The 21,199-nt window shown below is 47.2% G+C and overlaps 1 protein-coding gene across 1 annotated transcript in view; it reads right to left on the minus strand.

Annotated features, from left to right (window-relative positions):
• The window catches only part of TRMT1L (tRNA methyltransferase 1L), a 540,757-nt gene that overhangs the window by 384,926 nt on the left and 134,632 nt on the right, over positions 1 to 21,199 (minus strand). The window contains exons 8-9 of the mRNA XM_086957219.1: positions 16,327 to 16,456; positions 15,463 to 15,613 (exon numbers count right to left, since the gene is read on the minus strand). Coding sequence (XP_086813345.1) covers positions 15,463 to 15,613; positions 16,327 to 16,456 — 281 coding nt within the window. The remainder of the gene's footprint in view (positions 1 to 15,462; positions 15,614 to 16,326; positions 16,457 to 21,199) is intronic.

Here is a 21,199-nt window from a genome sequence, read left to right on the forward strand (position 1 = left end):
GCAGCCAGCGACTTCTGCAAACTCTGGGAGGACTGCTGCCTATTCAAGAAGAAACAAGCTCCAAGGACCCCGGATCCAGGCGAATCTGCGTCTCCTGCCCACTCTGCAACCGATGCTCACGGCCAGAGTGAGTGGCTTACCTGTGCATTGTACTCTCCACAGCGATCTTGACCAGTGTCCAGCATTGGCTGACCTCTCCTAATCTCCCAGCAGTTCATGCAGTGTGAATACAGAGACTCCCCAGACTGAGACCGGCTCCGGTAAGAAGACTCAGACGTCGAAAGGCACCCCTGCACCCGAAGCTCCTGGGCCTTGGTGAGCTGAACTGATTGTGTCCCTACGACCCCCTACATCTCTACTCCCCTTGGCTGTCGTTGATCTCCCTCCCCCAACCTCTGGTGCAACGCCTGCAGCCTCTTTGCCAAAAGAAGAATCTCCATAGAAAAGCATTTGGCGCCCTACGCTGATTTTGCTGCCCAGCCCCTGTGCCGCTGGTGGTGTATGTTTGGTGCAACTCTGTGCTCCCACAGTGTACTGGTGCGAACCACCAGAGCTTGGCCCGTGCAACCGATTTACCTGCCTGCAAGCAGTGTAGCTCCAGGCACCCCAAGTCTCCATTGAAAAGCATTGGGCCGAACTCGGACTTTGACTTCTGCACCCGGCCATCCCTATTCCGCTGGTGGTGTAGTTTTAATACTCACCTGACCCTTGCCGACTTAATTCGGAAGACTAGGACTGTAAGTGCATTACTTACCTGTTTAACTGTGATATTGATTTGCACAGAGTATAACAGTGAACTGAGCTGAAATCGTGGTTATTGTTGGGCCCTGTACACTTTAGGGAAACTCCTGGACTCTATGCACAGCTAACCACCTAGTGGTATACCATATACAGAGCCAGCTTCCTTATACTTGCTTGTGCACAAATTCAATTCTTCCTTCAGCTGTTTCTTGCATAGTTTTATGCATTTCCACATCTGATGGCAATGTCTGGCCAAAACAGCCATCACAATAAATGAGATTAGCAAAAGGGCAGGTCTACGTTAGATTTTCCTTTCTCAATGTTTCTTAAATTTGCCTTCTTTGACAGATTCTATTGCTGCAATAACAGAAGAAGTTTTGCTGCTCTTCTCCACTGTCACTGATGCACGCCATGGGGGAATAGAGAAAACACAGTCTTCTGAGATGTTTTGAATGCAATGTTGAAAATGTTTAATAGCAGTTGGATTGGAACGGTTTCATCGTCATCTGCTTCAAAGATTGTGTAAATCAGAAATCAGGAATGGTGCTGTGACCCGGTCCCGGTTTCACCCCCGCCTGGACTGTGCCACCCTGAAACCTTACCTTCGTCAAGGACTTCCCCCTCACGCACTTTTAGTCAAACCCCTCGGGTCCGTAACAGTGTCAGAACGAACAGCGTGACCCACAGTGCCCCGCCCCTCTCTCTGTTCCAGGAACCTATCACCGGGCCGCAGGCACCGGAAGTACGTCACCGTGAACTCGGAAGTCCCACCTCCGAGGCAGCGACAGCACCAGTGAAAAGCGAACGCCACTGTGAGGACGAGGTCGGAGCATTGTGGCAGGATACTCAGACTGGTGTTGGAGAGCGAGAGGAAGAGCAAGCCGAAGTAGACGAGTGGTCGGAAGACTGGTGGAGCCCTTGAGGAGGTGGCTGAAGAGCGGCCGTAGCTCAACTGGAGAGCTACGGCGGACCGCGTGAGTAACGTAAACCTTCTCGTGAGCACGCTAGGTGTTCAGTGTATATATTGTATAGTCTTCTCACCTTTAGGCACTTCTCGCACGATAACTGCACTGTAGTTACTGTAAAGCACTTCACCTTGCAACCGCCCCTCTTCCCACCACCGTCACCCTAACACTCTTTTCTCTGACCTACTTCCCCGTCTTCCGTAAAGTTCCGCTGCCCCATAGAAACCCTACCTCACTAGTCCTTCTTGTTCTTCCCATACACGTCCCGGTGTTGGTGTCAGTATACAATTGAGACCCAGTTCGGTCTAACGGTCCCTTCTCTCTCTTATTGCCCTCCGAGGTACCTCCCCAGCAACGGAGACGAAGCACATCCCGAGAGCCGGCAACAGAAGACCGTCGACCAGGAAGAACCACCTCGTCTTACCGGACTGCCTTTGTCATCCTGTCTGATTTGACTTTCGTACCAATAAACCTCAACTATAGCCCACTATATTCGGCCTCCTTGCCTGATTTTCCGGCCCGCGACACCCCCACGATCACATTTGGTGTCAGAAGTGGGATCAGCTGGAAGCATGGAGGCCGTCATGATGAGAATGGCCGACTCCCAAGAACAACTGGGGAAACTTATGGAGAAGTTTCTGAAAACCGCCGAGGACGACAGAGGGCAGCTACATGACGTCTTGAAAGGCCAAGGAACCGCTCATGACCAAGCTATGGGCAAACTGACTGACGTCTTAGGACAACCACGGGCCATGGCTTCTCTTCCCTCCGTTGTTTTGCAAAAGTATGTCCCGGGGGAAGACCCGGACTATTTCTTTACGAACTTTGAGAGGCTGGCACAAGCGGCAAACTGGTCCGAAGATCGATGGGGTCAATATCTAGGTCCCCTCCTCACTGGAGACTTACAGGCGGCCTATCAACAAGCAAACATCCAAGGCAACAACCCCTATGCCGACATAAAGAAGTGCATTCTAGAGCGTTTGGGGGTCGACGACGACACGTACAGAGTGAAGCTTAGACAAGCCAGGGAAGGGCCGCAAGAAAATCCGCGCGCTCTATCCTTCCGCATCAAGGACCTTGCCAACCGGTGGCTTAGACCGGAAAACTCCACCAAAGCCGAGATATTGGAGAAAATCTATCTTGAACAGTTTTTGAACTCTTTGCATCCCGCCACTCAGAGATGGGTTCGCCAACATACTAGGCTGACTTTGGAAACTGCAGTAGAAATCGCCTGTGCCTATGGCCGTGCTCAGGAGCTACAACGCGGTAAGGAGGAAAACCCGCACCGACCCCACATTCCCACAGCCAGCCGTCCAACCCGCCCGTTGCCTTCTCGAAGACCTGAACCTCCTCCCCTCTTACACTCTCCAGTCCTGTATCGTCCGCCCAATCCCGGACCCCAGTGTTACCATTGCGGGAACTTTGGCCACATTGCCCGCATGTGTCCTCAGAAGGAGGTACCCATGGAAATTGGACTGGTTCGGAACTATGTTTGCAACACCCCAAGGGACACCCCACCTCCGTTCCATTGTCCCGTGACCATTGAAGGACAAGAGATGCTGGCCCTCGCTGATACCGGGTGCAGACAAAGCGTCCTTCGCCCGCAAGACCTGGTTCTTCCCAACGGACCACCAACCGGATCAGTGGCAATACAGTGTGTACATGGCGATACCAAACGCTATCCCACCACCCAAGTCTGGGTACAACATCCCGGGGACCCGGGAACCCAACTCACCGTTGGTCTAGTACCAGCGTTGCCTGAACCAGCTATATTAGGTAGCGACTATCCCGGACTCCCAACCCTTCTCCAGGATACGACGGACTCCCTGTCACAATGGTGGAAAGAAGCCCCTTACCCTCAGGGTCCCTCCTCTCCTTGCAAAGAACCGAAACCTCATAAATCAAAGAACCAGAAAAGACAGGAGAAGAAACACCCCTCCTTTGCCTATCCAGTGAATGTGGATGACTCACCCTGGCAAACCGATCAAGAGTTCCGTGCCGCCCAACAGGAGGACCCGCTACTGCAAGAAGCCTGGGGAAGGGCCTTAGAACAGGAGGACCCCACACAAGTAGGTCCTTATTTCTTTAAGAAGCGAGGGTTGTTATATCGAAAAGGAGGCCCCTTACAATCTGCCCAACTGTTGATTCCCGGCCCCTTCCAGGAGAAGGTCCTCTTTCTAGCACACAGTCACCTGTTAGGGGGTCATTTCGGGGACGAAAAAACAAGCCAGGCTGTCCTTGATAAGTTTTACTGGCCCGGGGTTCATCAACACATTAAAACTTACTGTCGCGAATGCATTGTCTGCCAGAAAAACAGCCGATACCGACCCCCTAAAGTCCCACTACAACCTCTTCCCCTCATTGATGTCCCATTCTCTAGGGTGGGGATGGACATAATAGGGCCCCTGTTACCCTCCCGAACAGGTTGCCGGTACGCCCTGGTCATAGTAGACTATGCCACTCGCTTCCCGGAGGCCTTCCCATTACGCCAACCCACAGCACAGAACATCGCCAAGGCACTAATCACACTGTTTTCCAGAGTAGGCTTTCCCCGCGAAATCCTCACTGATCAAGGCACCCCATTCATTTCCTCCCTACTCAAACAAGTCTGTTCTACGCTAGGCATAAAGCAAATCCGCACTTCGGCATACCATCCCCAGACGGATGGTCTAGTCGAACGTTATAACGCAACGTTGAAACAGACATTGAAAAAACTATTAGGCCTGGAAGCCAAAAGATGGGAGGAAATCCTGCCTTTGGCCCTGTTTGCCATAAGATGTAAACCCCAGAGCAGTACGGGGTACTCCCCATATGAATTGCTGTATGGGAGGCCCCCGCGCACCCTACTTGATATGGCCCAAGAAGCCTGGGAAGCCGAGCCTGACCGTACCCGCCCTCTGCCAGAATATGTCAACAATCTCAAGACCCATTTAGCTGAGATAAGAGAGATAGTGAAACAGAACATGGAAAAGGCCCAAAGTACGCAGAAAAAACAATATGATAAGGGTACTAAGGCCAGGGTATTCGCTGTGGGTGACCTGGTCCTCTTGATGATGCCCTCCTCAGACCACAAACTCTTGGGCCAGTGGCAAGGGCCCTATGCCATTCAACGACAGGTCACCCCCGTAACTTATGAGATAGAACTCGATCCCACAAGAGGCACGTCCCAAATCTATCATGTAAATCATCTAAAAAAGTGGGAGGGACCCCGTCCTGTTCTTATGGGAAGCAGAACCCCATTTTCCTTTCCATTCGACCCCTGTCTGGACCCTGCTTTAACTCCGGTACAGGTCCAAGCCCTCCAAACAGCCCTGACCCCTGTAATGAAGGTCTTTTCTTCTTGTCCGGGACGTACCACCGTCACCGAACACTCGATTGAGACAGAACCCGGGAAGGTGGTTAGACTGCGTCCCTATAGAGTCCCTGAGGCCCGCAGAGCAGTTATAAAGAGGGAGACCGAGGACATGTTAAGGATGGGAATCATCGAACCCTCGGTCAGTGAGTGGAACTCCCCTATAGTTCTGGTGCCGAAACCCGACGGCTCTGTCCGGTTTTGTATAGACTTCCGGGAGGTAAACAAGGTCTCCCGATTTGATACATATCCTCTGCCCCGAGTTGACGAAATGGTCGAAAGGATAGGGAAGGCCAGATATATTTCAACCCTTGACCTCTGCAAGGGTTATTGGCAGATCCCCCTCCGAGAACAGGATAAGAAGAAGACCGCTTTCTCTACCCCAGACGGTTTATTCCAATTCATTGTCATGCCCTTTGGGTTACACGGCGCCCCTGCCACCTTCCAGCAGGCCATGAATCTGGTACTACGTCCCCACACCGCCTATGCAGGGGCCTACTTGGATGATATAGTCATCTATAGCGACAGCTGGGAACAACACCTCATCCATTTGCATGCGGTTGTCTCTTCCTTGGGCTCCTTTGGGTTTTCTATAAATCCGGCTAAAACCACCCTGGCCGCCCAAACCGTCCAGTACCTCGGTTTCCTTTTGGGTGAAGGTCTGATCCGACCTCAGGAGTCCAAAACCAAAGCCATTGCAACTTTCCCGTTTCCCCGGACAAAGAAAGATCTCCGGGCGTTTCTAGGACTCCTAGGTTACTATAGGAGATTTGTCCCCAACTTCTCTCAAAGGGCTGCCCCTCTTACCGACCTGTTAAAAAAAGCTACCCACACCGAGCTAGCTCTAAACCACCCCAGTCCCCTGGTATGGCAGGCATTTAACGACCTGAAAGACGCCCTGACCTCCAGTCCGGTCCTTGTAAGCCCTGATTATTCCCGGCCTTTTGTACTCCAAACAGACGCGTCCGATCAGGGTTTAGGAGCAGTTCTCTCCCAAGTCGACTCACAAGGAAACGAAAAACCAATACTGTATCTCAGTCGAAAACTCTTTCCTAGGGAGCTTAACTATGCTGTTGTAGAGAAAGAAGCCCTCGCCATCAAGTGGGCTATCGAGAGCCTGAGATACTACCTAGAGGGTAGGGACTTTACCATTTACACCGACCATGCCCCCTTGGAATGGATGGCCCGGAACAAGGGACATAATGACCGGGTCCTCCGATGGTTCCTATCTCTCCAACCCTATCGCTTTCAGACACGACACCGGAAGGGATCGGAACAAGGCAACGCAGACTTTTTGTCCCGGTATCCCAGTTCTCCCACCGGTACAAGAAAGACAGCTAGGGGAAGGGAATGTGACCCGGTCCCGGTTTCACCCCCGCCTGGACTGTGCCACCCTGAAACCTTACCTTCGTCAAGGACTTCCCCCTCACGCACTTTTAGTCAAACCCCTCGGGTCCGTAACAGTGTCAGAACGAACAGCGTGACCCACAGTGCCCCGCCCCTCTCTCTGTTCCAGGAACCTATCACCGGGCCGCAGGCACCGGAAGTACGTCACTGTGAACTCGGAAGTCCCACCTCCGAGGCAGCGACAGCACCAGTGAAAAGCGAACGCCACTGTGAGGACGAGGTCGGAGCATTGTGGCAGGATACTCAGACTGGTGTTGGAGAGCGAGAGGAAGAGCAAGCCGAAGTAGACGAGTGGTCGGAAGACTGGTGGAGCCCTTGAGGAGGTGGCTGAAGAGCGGCCGTAGCTCAACTGGAGAGCTACGGCGGACCGCGTGAGTAACGTAAACCTTCTCGTGAGCACGCTAGGTGTTCAGTGTATATATTGTATAGTCTTCTCACCTTTAGGCACTTCTCGCACGATAACTGCACTGTAGTTACTGTAAAGCACTTCACCTTGCAACCGCCCCTCTTCCCACCACCGTCACCCTAACACTCTTTTCTCTGACCTACTTCCCCGTCTTCCGTAAAGTTCCGCTGCCCCATAGAAACCCTACCTCACTAGTCCTTCTTGTTCTTCCCATACACGTCCCGGTGTTGGTGTCAGTATACGATTGAGACCCAGTTCGGTCTAACGGTCCCTTCTCTCTCTTATTGCCCTCCGAGGTACCTCCCCAGCAACGGAGACGAAGCACATCCCGAGAGCCGGCAACAGAAGACCGTCGACCAGGAAGAACCACCTCGTCTTACCGGACTGCCTTTGTCATCCTGTCTGATTTGACTTTCGTACCAATAAACCTCAACTATAGCCCACTATATTCGGCCTCCTTGCCTGATTTTCCGGCCCGCGACACCCCCACGATCACAGGTGCCCATCCTCTTCAACATCTACACTTACCAAAATTATGCAATACAAACATTTAGGATTTCGAATATACACTGTCAACACCCAAATAGAGTTCAGGAAGCTACAGCTGGCACCATGAAATTGTGAGTAATGGCTTTGCACTCATGCACAAGAGACTGTGGGCGATTACATCACTTCGAAAGTACCAACACTGCTGTAGGAAGCTAGTACTGTATATACTATTCCCAAGTAAGGTACAGTGTGCACAGTCGAGAGGATCCCCAGAGGTGTAGCAGAGGCTTAAGTTTCTAACTACCGGCAGATATTTCACAAGGCATGACAAGCCACATCGATATAACACATTCTCGACCTAAGCATATCGTGTAGTGGGTGTCTTGTGGGACAATTGATTACCTGGACTGTTTCACTCATGATGTTCATTTGAATATAAAAGCATTGAGAAAGCCCCAGGTTAACTGGCCAATAAGGGGGCAAAACACGCGTTGGCTGCTTAGGAAATTGATATTCTGTGAAACATGTCATACATGATGAACTATGGTGAATATTAAAAAGCCAGTTAATATACAAGTAGCATCACCCATATTCTTTACAGTGAAAAAACGAACAAAGGAACAAGAATAAATCCCAAATCTACAAGAGGACGCGCTCACTCCAAACTGTCGACACAAAACGTAAGGGGCATTGGTTGCCAGGGGGAGAGACTTGGACCTTGCATTTGGAAACTACGCTAAAGTAGATAATGCCTTTCTCTCTTTAGTGGTAGTGTGGTTGAGCACTCAGTCTTATCAGAAGGGTAGTGTTAAGCCAATTGTTTGTATACAAAGTTTATGGTTTTTTTTATTTCTAGAACCAAGATTCACTTAGTAGCAGGTAAATTGAACTCTTCATACAATGTTACTTTCAGTAAGACCGTGAAAGCTGGATTTGAAGGAACATTTAGATTACTTTTTGCAGTTGAGAAAACTGTTAAAAAATGCATTTACTTTTCCATTATTTTTCGATGACAGTTCTGGTTTGGTATGATACACACAGTTTACACAACATAGGCAACTCGAAGCAGGTTAATTCTTGTGCAAGCGAATGATTACTGATTGTGCAGTACAAGACAGTTCAACGCTTAGAAGAATTTTTTGATGAAAACCCCCACCATTCAGTTTAATGGGAAAAAAAGCTGTATTAATTTACAGGTGAGTAAATTGGTTTTGGGATTGGAGTTTTGGGGGGGTAGAAGCAAGGTGTCTCAAGGTTGAGGTTGGTACTCAAGGGGCACCACCAGCGGCATTAGGACGGCAGGAAGCAGGGTGCCAATATTAGACAATGAGGCTAGGGGGCACCTTGGTTGAGGACTGCTAATGGGCAGGCCACTAGGTCTCAGGAGTCAAGCTCCAAGGGTTAGGATCAGGGCAAAAGGGGTCCCAGGTTAGCACCAAGTCCACACCACCAGAGGCGCAGGTGCGGGCTGGCGGCCAGGTGCAGGGTGCTTAGGAGGTGTCGGGAGCCCAATGCAATTCAATAGTAGTTGTTGTTGCGAAAAAAGGACTTCAGGCTAGAGCCAGAAGCCTGGACGAAGGGACCCAACGACTGGACGATGAAGTTGAAAAGTTGCTTGACACCATTAGACAGGCACCTCAGGTCACAGGTGCTGCGTATGCAGGGGTGTCATTTCGTGTGGGGTTCTTCTCACCAGTTCTGGTTGGGGGGACCCTTCGGACTGAGACTGCAGGCGTCGAGGTGAAGGTCAGTGGAGGTCGTTCAAGGCTGGCACTCAGGCAGGATCACCAGGGGGACCTCACTGGGGTGGTGAGCCACTTTACACCTGACGCCCACGGTTTGAGTTAGAGTGGTGAGGACCGGCGTATCCTGCCGGATCTGGAGTCCTTGGATTGAGTTGGTATAAGACAAATCTGGTGTCGACAGGAGATAGGATTTCGTTGTGAAGGCAGGGCAGGTCTCCGGTATTCTTGGAGGCTGCAGGACATGCCAAGTTTAGCTCAGAGGAGTTCAGGGCAGGAGACAGGCCAATGGGGCTGAGGCCAAAGCAGTGGTGGTCTTCATCCTCTTCCTCAGCAGGGTGACTCGGTCCATGCCACATTGAGTCTGAAGAGGCAAAGTTCAGGGTGTCCCCAAATACTAGATTTAGGGGTGTGCAGTTTGGGAACACCTTCCTTGGGGTGTCTACATCTTCAAGGAGGGGGGGGGGGGCTGAGATGTGTGCTTTACCTCACATCCCCCACCTGAGGGATGGGTTGGCAAAGATGGGCACACTTCCCTTCCTAGCTAGGATTTCCCAATGGTTCTCGCACAAAGAATGGGGGTCGGAACCGGTGGGAGACAGTTGTTGATATCAGCAAAAGACGGGGGGGGGGTTAGCTAACAAAGGCGGCAGGACTCTGCCCATCCTGGGGGAAGAGGCATGACACCTCTACCCAGGACGTGCTTTATTCCAGAGAGCGGAGGGCTCGCTACCCAGGGGTCCAGACCCTGTCTAGGGGTGGCAGATTGATGGGAGCCAGTCCGAAATCAAACCAAAGTGGTTGTTTTTCAGGCGGTATGTTTCAATAAATCCGACACTAGCATCAGTATGGGTTTAATGTGCTGTGAAGTTCGTGTTGACAAACTACCAGCCCATGAACTCAAAATGGCTTCACTGCACTTACAATGTCTGTGAATGGCAAAGACACTGTAGGTGCATAGTGCACATGCAGCTATGCTCTCATCTGTGATAAGGTGCAGCCTGCTTTTAGGGCTTTAAGGCCTGCAAGAGGGGTGACTTACCCATGACACAGGCAGTGTGGGTGGTCAAGACACAAAGGGGTAAGTGCCATGTGGAGTCTTTAGTTTGGTTTGCACCAAAACACCCATTCTGCAATTGCAGGATGGGGGTGCTATGGTGAGGGGTCTCCAAGAGTGGCATAATACATGCTGCAGCCCTCAGAGGCCCTCTTTGGTCACAAGGCCCTTGGTACCAGAGGTTCTTTTTATAGGGGACTTACATGTGGCCCAGAGGTGCGCCAATTGTGGGTACAAAGATACAGTTTTGGGAATGAACACATGTGCTGGGGCCTGGTTAGCAGGATCCCAGCACACATTCTGCCACGTTGGCATCAGGTATCTGGCAAAAAGTTAGGGGTAACCATGCAAAAAGGAGCACTTTCCTACAGCTGATATATATATGTGTATATATATATATATATATATATATATATATATATATATATATATATATATATATATATATATATATATATATATATATATATATATATATATATATATCTATCAAGATATTTTAGCCTTTTTGGCAAATGGGATTTGCAATTTACACAATTTTCTGCTTTGGAATGGTAAACAGTGTTAGAATACAAGTTTTCTGCATATATAATTCTGCATGGTGTTATGGATATGATCAGAAGAGCTAGAGACAGATAAAGGTATTGGACTATGAGGCTGAGAGGCCAGTATAGGGATTGAAGCCTGCAAAACCATTTAAAATACAGGTGCGGTTGCTGAAGGAAATCTGCTGGCGTGGACCCACATAAGGAAGAGCAAGTATGAGCTTCGAACATGCTCTGATTTTGTGTTAAATATGACTTCCAAGAGCAATGCCACTAGCACGGGTAAAAGAAAGGTAGAATGTTCAGGTTAAACTGGTTACACAAAATGGCTAGAGGAAGAGAAGTTTGGCAAAAAAGTGAAATAGCAGCGCTTAGTTCTGGATACAAATTACCCGGTTCAGCCATGCACTCACTACAGCCTCTGGCAACAAAAGAGTAATGAACAATGCTTCTTGTTTCACTTACGATGGCTCAAAATCTTTTCTACAGTGGCAATTAATTAATCTTGTGTATATTTCATCAAACATTTGATTCCACATTTTATTATGAAACCTTTCAGCTCCAATTCGAGCAAGGAAATAGGACAAGGAATAGGGCAGACAGGGGCTACTGGGCTTCGTAGGTGGGTTTGAGGTATTTTGCCACCTGTGTCCTGGAGTATGTTTAACTATGTTCTGCAAACTGGGCCACGTACAATCCTTTCAGTAATTGACTCTTAGGGTAGCGAAGGTGAGCAGTCACAGGTTTCTCGGGAGGTAGTGTGGGTGCAAGTGCTAAAAACTCAACAGCGAGCCAACAGATACAATAACAATGTCTAGCCTAGTGTTTAAATATAATGGAAAAAGAAAGTACTTTAAGCCCAGCAAAAGTAAATACTATACAATCTGATGGATATATTATTCATGGCTCTCATGAGCTGTGATTTTCCAGTGAGGGATTACACATTCCCTTCCTTTAGGGTAATTGTACTCCCTCATGCTACGGTGGAGATCTCACTATTACTGTTCCCACTATGCTTTATGTAGAGGGAAGTATTAGGCTCAGTTGCAGATAGTTCAAAAGTATTTCACAAAGCAAATGAACCAATACAGTTCAATGTCGATTTTCGATTCTTTTGCAAAAAGGCTCAAGCATACAGCAGACTCGCCCTGTCCTTCCGTCTCCTGCCCCCAGGGGCAGGCTAAGCTCCACAATTTACCTGCTGGTTATTTGCGTCAGTCTGGGGTGTGAGGCAGTTGCCGGCTGCAGTCCCACCCTCATGGCATTGACTCTTCTTTCTCAGGATACCGCAAAGGTGGACTAGCTTCTGATGGCCTTTATGGGATGGAATCTGGAAAGGAGGACTGCGTTGCAGCACCAGTCTTCAGTTGCGGAGCCTCCCTCACCCGGGTTGGCGGTAGACCAAAACTCAGCTGTGGCAGTTACAGCCCCCAGGTTCACTGTCTCCCAGTGAGGTCTTTGAGGCAGTTGTGGCCTCTAGGCTGACCAGGGCTTCCTGCTTCTGTAGCATCTCAATCTTCTTTTTGTTGGCAAAAGCAGAACCAATCTTTCAAGTTTGTAGCAGGGAGCCTAGTGACACATGATTTTTTGCTCTGGTGCAGTGTTGTTACAAATCCCTCAGGAAAAGCGCAGCGACATCAGGGGACAACTTCACAGCACAGATAAACCCTGGGTAACTCTCTTGCGATCATCAGCTTCTTTTGGGGACTCTCCACACAGGAACCTGCTGGGCATCTCCCATGCTTGACAACCTCTCCTCCTGCTAAGCCTGGTGCACTCCTTCCCTCTCTCAGAAGGCAGGCTGCTAGACTCTTTAAGCATATCCTCAACTCTCCCAGCAGAAAATTGTATCTGTAAATTATATTCTCTCACCTCTGGGAGTCTGGCCGGCAGGTAAACACCAACCTTGGTTGAAGAGCAACTCTTTGTGTAGTCTGTGGACAACTGTATTCATTGGTCAAAAAGAACTTCGGCTGGGAATGTAGTGGGGAGCTTTGGATCCCACTTTTATACACATTTTCCAGAGACAGGCTGTGGATCCACAGTTCAAGGCTTAAAATATGGTTTGGGATGGTTCACTTGTACATTTGATTTCCAGACTGTTGTCCAGACACAGCAAGGTGATGACTCTCAAAGCAGGTAGTAATGGGGTTGGCTCCCAGCAGGAGTATCCAAAACACAGGGACAATGAAGTACAAGATCTCTACAACTGACTACCATCAGCCTTCCGGAAGCAGTGCCTAGAAACCTCGTCACCTTGAACACTAGAAACGGCAGTTCTGCTCTTCACTAACTACCAAGTGGCAGTTCTCAGATATAACTAATCATCAGTTCTTTGGTAACTAGGACTTAATGGAAAGTTGGAAGGGAGCCATTTCTCCATCCTCTTCACTTCAATTAACACTCCAGCGACAAGTATACAGGCAACACCCTTCCACTGCCTGAGGAACAAATCATCCTGCATTATGTGCCATGCCAAATAAGAGGTATCCAAAATGGGCCTGCTGACCTCAGTACTCAGACTCACAACACACAGGGCCCTACTACCATACATGTGCTACACATGCACCACACACACTCGACATGCACTCGACATGCACTCGACATGCACTCGACATGCACTCGACATGCACTCGACATGCACTCAGGATGTCAGCACTAGTTTCAGGGTTTCACACCACAGGGGAACTTTACATGAGTGGGGTCAGTAGACTACACTCACACTGACACAGGAAAAGGTCTACAAGTTAAATTTAAAAAAAACACAGTAAGTTGCAACCACTGCTTAATGTGATACAGCCAGAATATGGACAAGCCCACTGCTTACTATGAGGGTATGCTTTGTGCACCTGTCCTTGTGACTGGAAAGGTCCTAGACCTCCCATTGTCAAAGAAAGGTCTAGGACTCTATCCATATTACATTATGGTGACACCAGGGCCAAAATAAAAGGCAGGATACCAATTTCACATGCAGCGGAGTACTGAGCTAAGGGTTTATGCTGGTTTACATTTCATAAGACATACCGTTCCCAACACCTTCTTTTAGAAATGCACTCATTTCAGTCGCAAATTAGTACATAGTTAAAGTGCCTAATGCATTTAGCACTTCTGAAGGAGTACTTCAAGACCAAATAAGGCAGAATAGGTGTCCAAACACATTAGTCAGGACTGTTATGTACTCAGAACTGCTAATTTGTCTTAGTCTGTCACTGCACTGTGAGGTGACCCTGCTGACAAGTAGTGCTATCCAATACTCCTCAATTTAACTATTTAGGCTCTTAACCCCTTAAGTGCTGCATCGGGGCATTGGCCGACAGCAGCACTACCTCCCCAGTGCTGCGCACGTCCATTGAACGTTCATTCAGCACTAGTTCGAATGGACAGCGCAGCACTGGGGAGGAAATTGCGCCGCAGCTAAGGTGTTAACAGCTAAATTTGAATTTCTTTACAGCTTTCAAATTGCACGACATCAGGCCACTGCAGAGATTCTGGAATTCTGAGATCAAGACATTTTTTGAGTTCATCTGTTCCATGGCCTCAATGTGCTATTTGCATGTGCACCTTTAACATACTCTTTTGTCTCAATGCACTCTATGTGCTCTTCACATCTGCATCTTTAACATTGTTTTTGCACGTGCACCTTTTAACATGTTTTTTTTTTTTTTACAGTCATCACAATTTAAATAAGAAACTTTTGCTCATCATTTACAGAGCCAAGGTCTATAGTCCGATCTAATCTCTGCAGTTGCGATGCATCCAGGATGCCAAGGCATGGAACGTCTCATCATAAAATACTATGATGGCACTGACTAACCACTTGTAAATATATTTAAAAAATGCATCAGCACTCTGCAGCAATCACACATCATAAGCAGTTGAAACCCTCGCACTGTTATGGAGTCTTTTATAAGAGCTAGGAGGATTATCATATGAATTCTGGTCCTTTAAAAGTTTCATTGCAGTAGGACTACCTAACAAATCCACCAGAGTGCAGAAAACATAAAAACTATTTATTTCAACATGAGCTGACAAGATTAGGGACTTCTATATTCTCAAGCAGTGTCACAAAGATATGCTTGAACAGGAAAATGGGGAATTACTGCATGTTAATTCCTGGAGGGCTGCAAAATGTCAACAATTTATTTGCCTATATGGAAAACAAATTATTGCATTTGGCCCTCTAATCTGCAAACCTACAACACAACAAGCAAATAGAATAAGAGCTGAAAATTGGGTAAGGAGGATTATTAGACAGGTAATTCTGTAAAACAGGTAATTCTGTTAAACAGGTCTAAACAACAAAAGGACAAAAATCCAAAACGAGACAATCAAACAAAAGATTGGTGCAGAAAAAAAGTTACATGAAAAGAAACGATGTAGGAGGGAAATCTGCAAGAGGTTATTAAAATCTGAAAAGTTACCTCCTCGGAGATAAGTGTTTAAAAGAGCTAGGTACTGCTTCTAGAGCAGACTCTTACTTGGCAAAATATACACATACTAAAAGTGGAATGCAAGAATAAAAACTGAAGAAGCAACAAAACTGAGTTCAACACTGTTGGGTACAGCAAATAACTTGGATAAAAGAAACTCTTTCATGTGGCAGTGCCCTTAGTACGAAATATACTGTTCATGTGATTGCAAAGCTTTAGTAAAAATGGCCCATCCCTTCACTAGCATCATTCAATATTTCACTGTGGAAAATTCTCACATAGCCCCAGCTCATCATAGCAAACTCCTTCGTTCTACAACTGCTCTCACCTGTTAGTCTTCATTTTTGGATTAAAAAAAGAGTCTGACTTCCAAGGCGTGCTGTAGTTTGGCAAAACTTGGACATTGGTATCAGCCTCCTTTAGTAGGTCATCAGAAGGTCGCACAGAATTAGCTCGGCTGGGAGCTGCAGAAGGGCGCCCTACAAACATGAAGTACAGTGTTGTTTTGTTTGCTTTCATGGAGTATCTCTGTAAAAAAGTAGTAGGAGACTAGACCTGCCATGTAAAGGATAAAACTAAGGTGGACTACGGGGTGAGGCACAGTGTCGAAGGACTGAAGCTGTTTTTCTGCATAGAAATTAGACACAGGGAATGTCAGTAAAAGATGCAAGGAGAAGGAGGAATGAAACCAATTACTCAGTCTTGCATTCTATGATTGTAGAAAGTTGAAGATTCATGTATTTAGTTAAACAACTGACCGGGTAACCTGTACATGAGATTGAATAAAAACTATAATAACCACCTACAAGAAATAATAACACTATCTACTATATCATTCACAAAAAAGCTGCTCTCCATTTTGGACATCATTACGCTGCACACGTATAAGAAAAAAAGAAATCAATAAAAAATATTTTAAATCAAGAGAATGAGGGATGAGCCAGTGTTTTTTCGAAGCAGCGATGAGGAATTATGATGGTAGACTGTATCAATGAGGCATTATAAAAGAGCATTAAGCTGGAGCCCTAGGAAAGGAACAATGCGACTCGCCTGCCCAATGCTATAGAAATAGTAATGAGGCACAGCACCGTTTAGAAATGTGGATTCTATTTAACCTGACAATTATGGACATTGGTAGGCAACATATAAGAGCAGTATGACCGAGAATATGGTACTATATGATATTACTGACCTGTCCGGAATATGATTTTTGTTTCCCCTTTATTCAAGTGCCGCTTCACATGACTGATCATTTCGGTCCTTCTGGAAACAGTGGTGGCACAGATAATGCAGTGGTAATGAGCTGTCATCTTTGAATTAGACTGAAACATAATATTTGATAGAAGATCACAATCTAAAAGTAAATATTTCCAAGAGGCAGATAGGTACAAAATCAATTCTTAAGGACAAAGCGCTGCCACACAATATTCAACCCTACTGAGGTTAACTATTTACTTGCCCTTTTTTACGGTACCCAAATAATTTTGATCCAATCTCCATTGGTCAAAAACATGGAAGATCATCCCACAACACAAAGGACGTCTTTCACTCATCTCAACTGTACACTCTGCTGGCTCAGAAGCCAGAAAACAAGCTCCAAAATCACCCACCAATCTGCCCCATGTCCCATTATTGCTATAGAACTTGTATAGATGGACTAAAACAAGATGCCTCTGCTAGTCTCCTTCACCCCCAGGGTTCCTTTGCAAGCCTCCAAAACGTACTTCATTTTAAAGGCAGATGATAGCCATCCACTATGAAGCTCCTCTAAAGAAACATCCCTCTTACATTTCCCATGCCCAACCCCACCTCGCACTGCTCTGCACTCCCTCCTTACTATATCCTTCCCATTTATCTTTGCCACTGGTGCCACAATAGGTTACTTCTGTGCCCTAAACCCCTCCGCTCTTCTATGTAAACAGACTTTAACATTTCTCAGGGGTGTGGAATTTAAGTAAAATATCTACTTGTCCACGAAACGGGTAGCTTCATACATCTACTCTGTCCTTTTGATGCCATGTAGCATGGTGACAAATTAAGTCTGCAACCTCATTATATAAGAACTCTGATAAAAGCCTCTCTGATTATGCTAGGGCAGATAGTATACAAGTGTTGGAAAACTAGCAATTTCTTTATTTTGTCACCTTCCTGCAGATCTACGTACTGGGGCTGGAGTTGCAGTAAGCAATAGTTCCAGGGTTGAAATGCCCTATCAACTACTAACCTTGCATGTTTTAGGAGTTTACCAGCTCTTCTTTAACCTTTTCCCATATTGAGAAAGGTAGGAAATTTACTCCCCACAATGCCAAAAGTAAAACTTCTTCAGGTTTGGGGGAAAAAAGTGGTTGCAGGGAAAGTGAACTTGTAAACACTACAAATATTCGCATGAGCAATTCTACACAGGCATATTTGCTAGTCTAAAATGCAGTTCACTTATATTTTCTGGAGTATGATTTCCTGGCCTACTTCTGTAAATTCTTGTGAATTCATGAAAGTTGTAAATCTGCACTAATGCCAGGGCATATGCCATGGGTGCACTTTTGTGACTTTAAGAACTGGCTCTCTAATTAATTCTGGAGTTAACGAAGAGTGTTTGTTTTTATTAAAATTCTCCATCTATAGGCTGGCTTTACTGTGAGTAACAGCATTCTGCTCTTTCACAAGGAGCATATCTGCACAAAAAGTAGTTTTGTTTAGCACCAGGAACTAGAGTGGCAATATGTGCTTTCAGATACCAAACACTATTTTTGCTTTTTGACAATGTTTGTTATAATGCTGAGGGCCCGGCAGCACTCAGAACAATAAAGTTTAACAAAAAAAGTGTCAAAACAAGAAATGAATTGAAAAAACCCAAAGGCATACCACCAATGTCAGACATGTTGGCTTTGTCAAGGCTTGTCTGTTTTTATGTTTCCCATAATCTTGTTGAAACCGGTTACACCTATTATTTCATTATGAATATTTTGCAAATACTAGCATGCATCAACAGTTTACTAAATGAAGCTTCACAGATATGATATCTAAAATTTCAGCAAATGTTTTTCCAAGTTAGATTTGTTAGTGAACATTTTATTTTGTAAGTAAAGAATCAATCCTGCTTTCAAGTTTCTGGAAATATTTGCATCTAATCATTGAGCATTCTGGGAACACTACTCATAGCCTTATATGTTTAACCTTTACAAACATGTGTACAGATATTTACCATAGCCAGTAGTGAATTCAGAGCACACATTTCCCATAGACCGTTCAGCCTCCAAATATAGTCTTTGCATTAAAGAACCATGAATTCAAGTTTGCAGTTAAGGTAATATTTGTGTCCATATGTTAAATCCGTCCAGTCAGTGCCCTTCCCTGATTCAGAATATAGTGCTGTAAACTGGCAAAGGGTTTGTGCTGCAGAGGGTAGGTCCTACTTGTGCCAAGAACAAAATAAACTGGAAAACTTGTCCTTGACCCCACCCAATATTTCCTGGGCATCAGGCTATAGGAATTCCACCCCCTCCCGATTTCTATAAATATGAGTGTTAGAACCGGCTGTCTCTAGTTGGCAGAGGTATACACTCCTGACAAATAGGGACACACCTTTTCTAGTCAGGGCAAGGGGATCACACCCTTCGATAACCCCTGCTCACCCCCTTGGTAGCTTGGCAGAGCAGACAGGCTTATCTCAGAGGCTGTGTGTTAAGCAATTATGACCACATACAGTAATAAGGTGAATACACTACAAATGGACACGACACAGTAGTATTATAAAAATAAGTATTTTTATATAAGGCTTAGCACAAGACCAAATAACGACAAAAAATGTACACAATCTTCATAAATACTCTGGGAAGGGAAAAGGATAGTTCAAAGGTAGTTTCTTCTTTAGCACAAAAGTCTTTAGTATCAAGCAATCTTCTTCTTGGAAACACAGTTCTTAGCAACAGGGTAACCCACACGGGGGCTACACGACGTCGAGGCAAAGTTAATCCAAAGGTTCGGCGTCGACCGCGAGGAGCGCTACGTCGAGCCCGGAGTCACATGGACCCCCAACAACACAGTACCTTTGGAAAATGAAGCACACGATGATCAGCGGCATCGAGCAATCCGGCGTTGCGTCTTCGGTGTCGATCAGGCCTCAGCAGGCGTCGTCGTTGATGATGCGGTTGCACAGAGTGAGCAGCGCTCACGGCGTCGAGAGGGCACGAGGGTGATGCGATCAGCAGCGGTGCGGACATGAGGTCCTTTGGAGCTGGAGCCGTCCTCCCACTCACTGGCGTTGCTGCTGGCGTCTGTCGGGCCCGGCGGCCGGTCGTCGAGGAAGCGGGACACTGGGGCCGTTACCCACTATGTCGAGCTGGATTCGGCGACGTCCGTCGGCGTCGAGGTTGCTGGCTCTTTCAGAGGTGCTGGATTCACAGGTTCCAGCAAATAGCACTTTAAGCAGATGAAGTCCTTAAGCCCTGTGACTTCAGCAGGAGACTGGCACTCTTCCAGTCCTTGGAGATTTTCTTATCAAGCGTGAGAGTACACACACAGTTCCTCTCTCCTGGTTCCTTGGCAAAAATAAAGAAGCACTGCAGGATTCCCCCCAGCAAACAGCACACTGGCAGAAGGGGTGGGCAAGTCCTCAGATCAGCAGGCCTCTTGTCCTTGGTTACAGGGTTCCTTGTCAGAAGTGATCTAAATTCTTGGTTCAGGGGTCCTTCTCTTATACCCCTTTTCGGCTTTGATCCCTTTGTCCATGCAGGGGAATTTCCCAACATCCTGGGTCTGTCGTGGGTGGAGCCAGGCAGAAGCACCTGGCCTATTCACTGAGCAGGGCTGGGTCCTCAGACGCCCAGCAGGAGTTGGAGCCAGCATTGACACTGGCAGGAGCAGAGCTATCGGCCTCCTGGCAGGAGGTGGGGCTAGGATCGTCCATGGCAGGCACAGAGCCATCAGCCGCTTGGCAGGAGGTGGAGCCAGCATTGTACCAGGCAGGGCAGGCTATCAACAACTACTCTCCCCCTACTCTCAACGCAAATGTCCCACACTGACTCCTCCAGACCTGTGGAGCCACCCAGCTCCTGTCACACACACGCAAGACCAGCAGAAACCAGATATGGTTAGACAAGAAAATAGACACTTTCTAAAAGTGCTATTTTCAAACCCAGAGTCCAAAAACCATCCACACCAACGGATGCGTAATTAAACCCCGAGTTCAGGGATACCAAATTCGACATTGCACCATGCTCCCCGAGCCAGCTAGGATCATAGCATTAATAATCCCGGCGGCCCATTCTAACTAATGGCGAGCAGGCTACCTCGCAATAGTGAAGAACGAAGATGGCTGTAATTCACTATTAGGACATGCCAACTTGGTCAGGCGTGTCCTACCTTATACGTACAATGCACCCTGCCCGTGGGCCTACCATAGGGGTGACTAACATGAAGTCAAGAGAAGGTTTGAGGGGCTGGCAAGTAGTTATACTTGCGCAGCCGGCGTGACAGCACCAGGCTGCACGTGGGTCTCGCAATGACCGACCCGTAGACATTCTTTTACGAGGCCGCTCCTGTGGGTGGCACAACACGTGCTGCAAGCCCACGAGCGGCATTTGTATTTACAAGCCCCGGCACTCTAGGTGCACTAGACTAGGGACTGACAGTAAACCAAATAGGCCAAACATGGATACAATAGACACATCAATTTAACATCGGGAGCACTTGCGCTATGGCACTGATCAGCAGTGGCACAGCGCCCAAAGCATATACCAGCAAAACATCTTAAAACAGTGGAGGCAAACAGAAAAAATGGAGGAGAGACTCAAGCCAATGATGTCAGGTCTAACAATGAGCATACTTAAATACCATTTCTGTACATAGCTCCATTGCTGGTTGCTAGGTCTGTACTCTACAAATCACGTACATGCATGAGATCTGATTTAACCCTCCAAGTTCCAACTCTTCTCAACAACATGCTGGACGGGCTAGTGAAATTGAAAACGGTGTGGGAATCTAACCTGGGGGAGATGGACACGCTTGACTGGGAGATGGCACTGATGCATCCTAGGGAGGTGGCCATAAAATCCCGTCTCAGACTC

The sequence above is a fragment of the Lissotriton vulgaris genome, chromosome 1_1, assembly GCF_964263255.1.
Source record: "Lissotriton vulgaris chromosome 1_1, aLisVul1.2, whole genome shotgun sequence".
In the NCBI taxonomy this organism is placed as follows: domain Eukaryota; kingdom Metazoa; phylum Chordata; class Amphibia; order Caudata; family Salamandridae; genus Lissotriton; species Lissotriton vulgaris.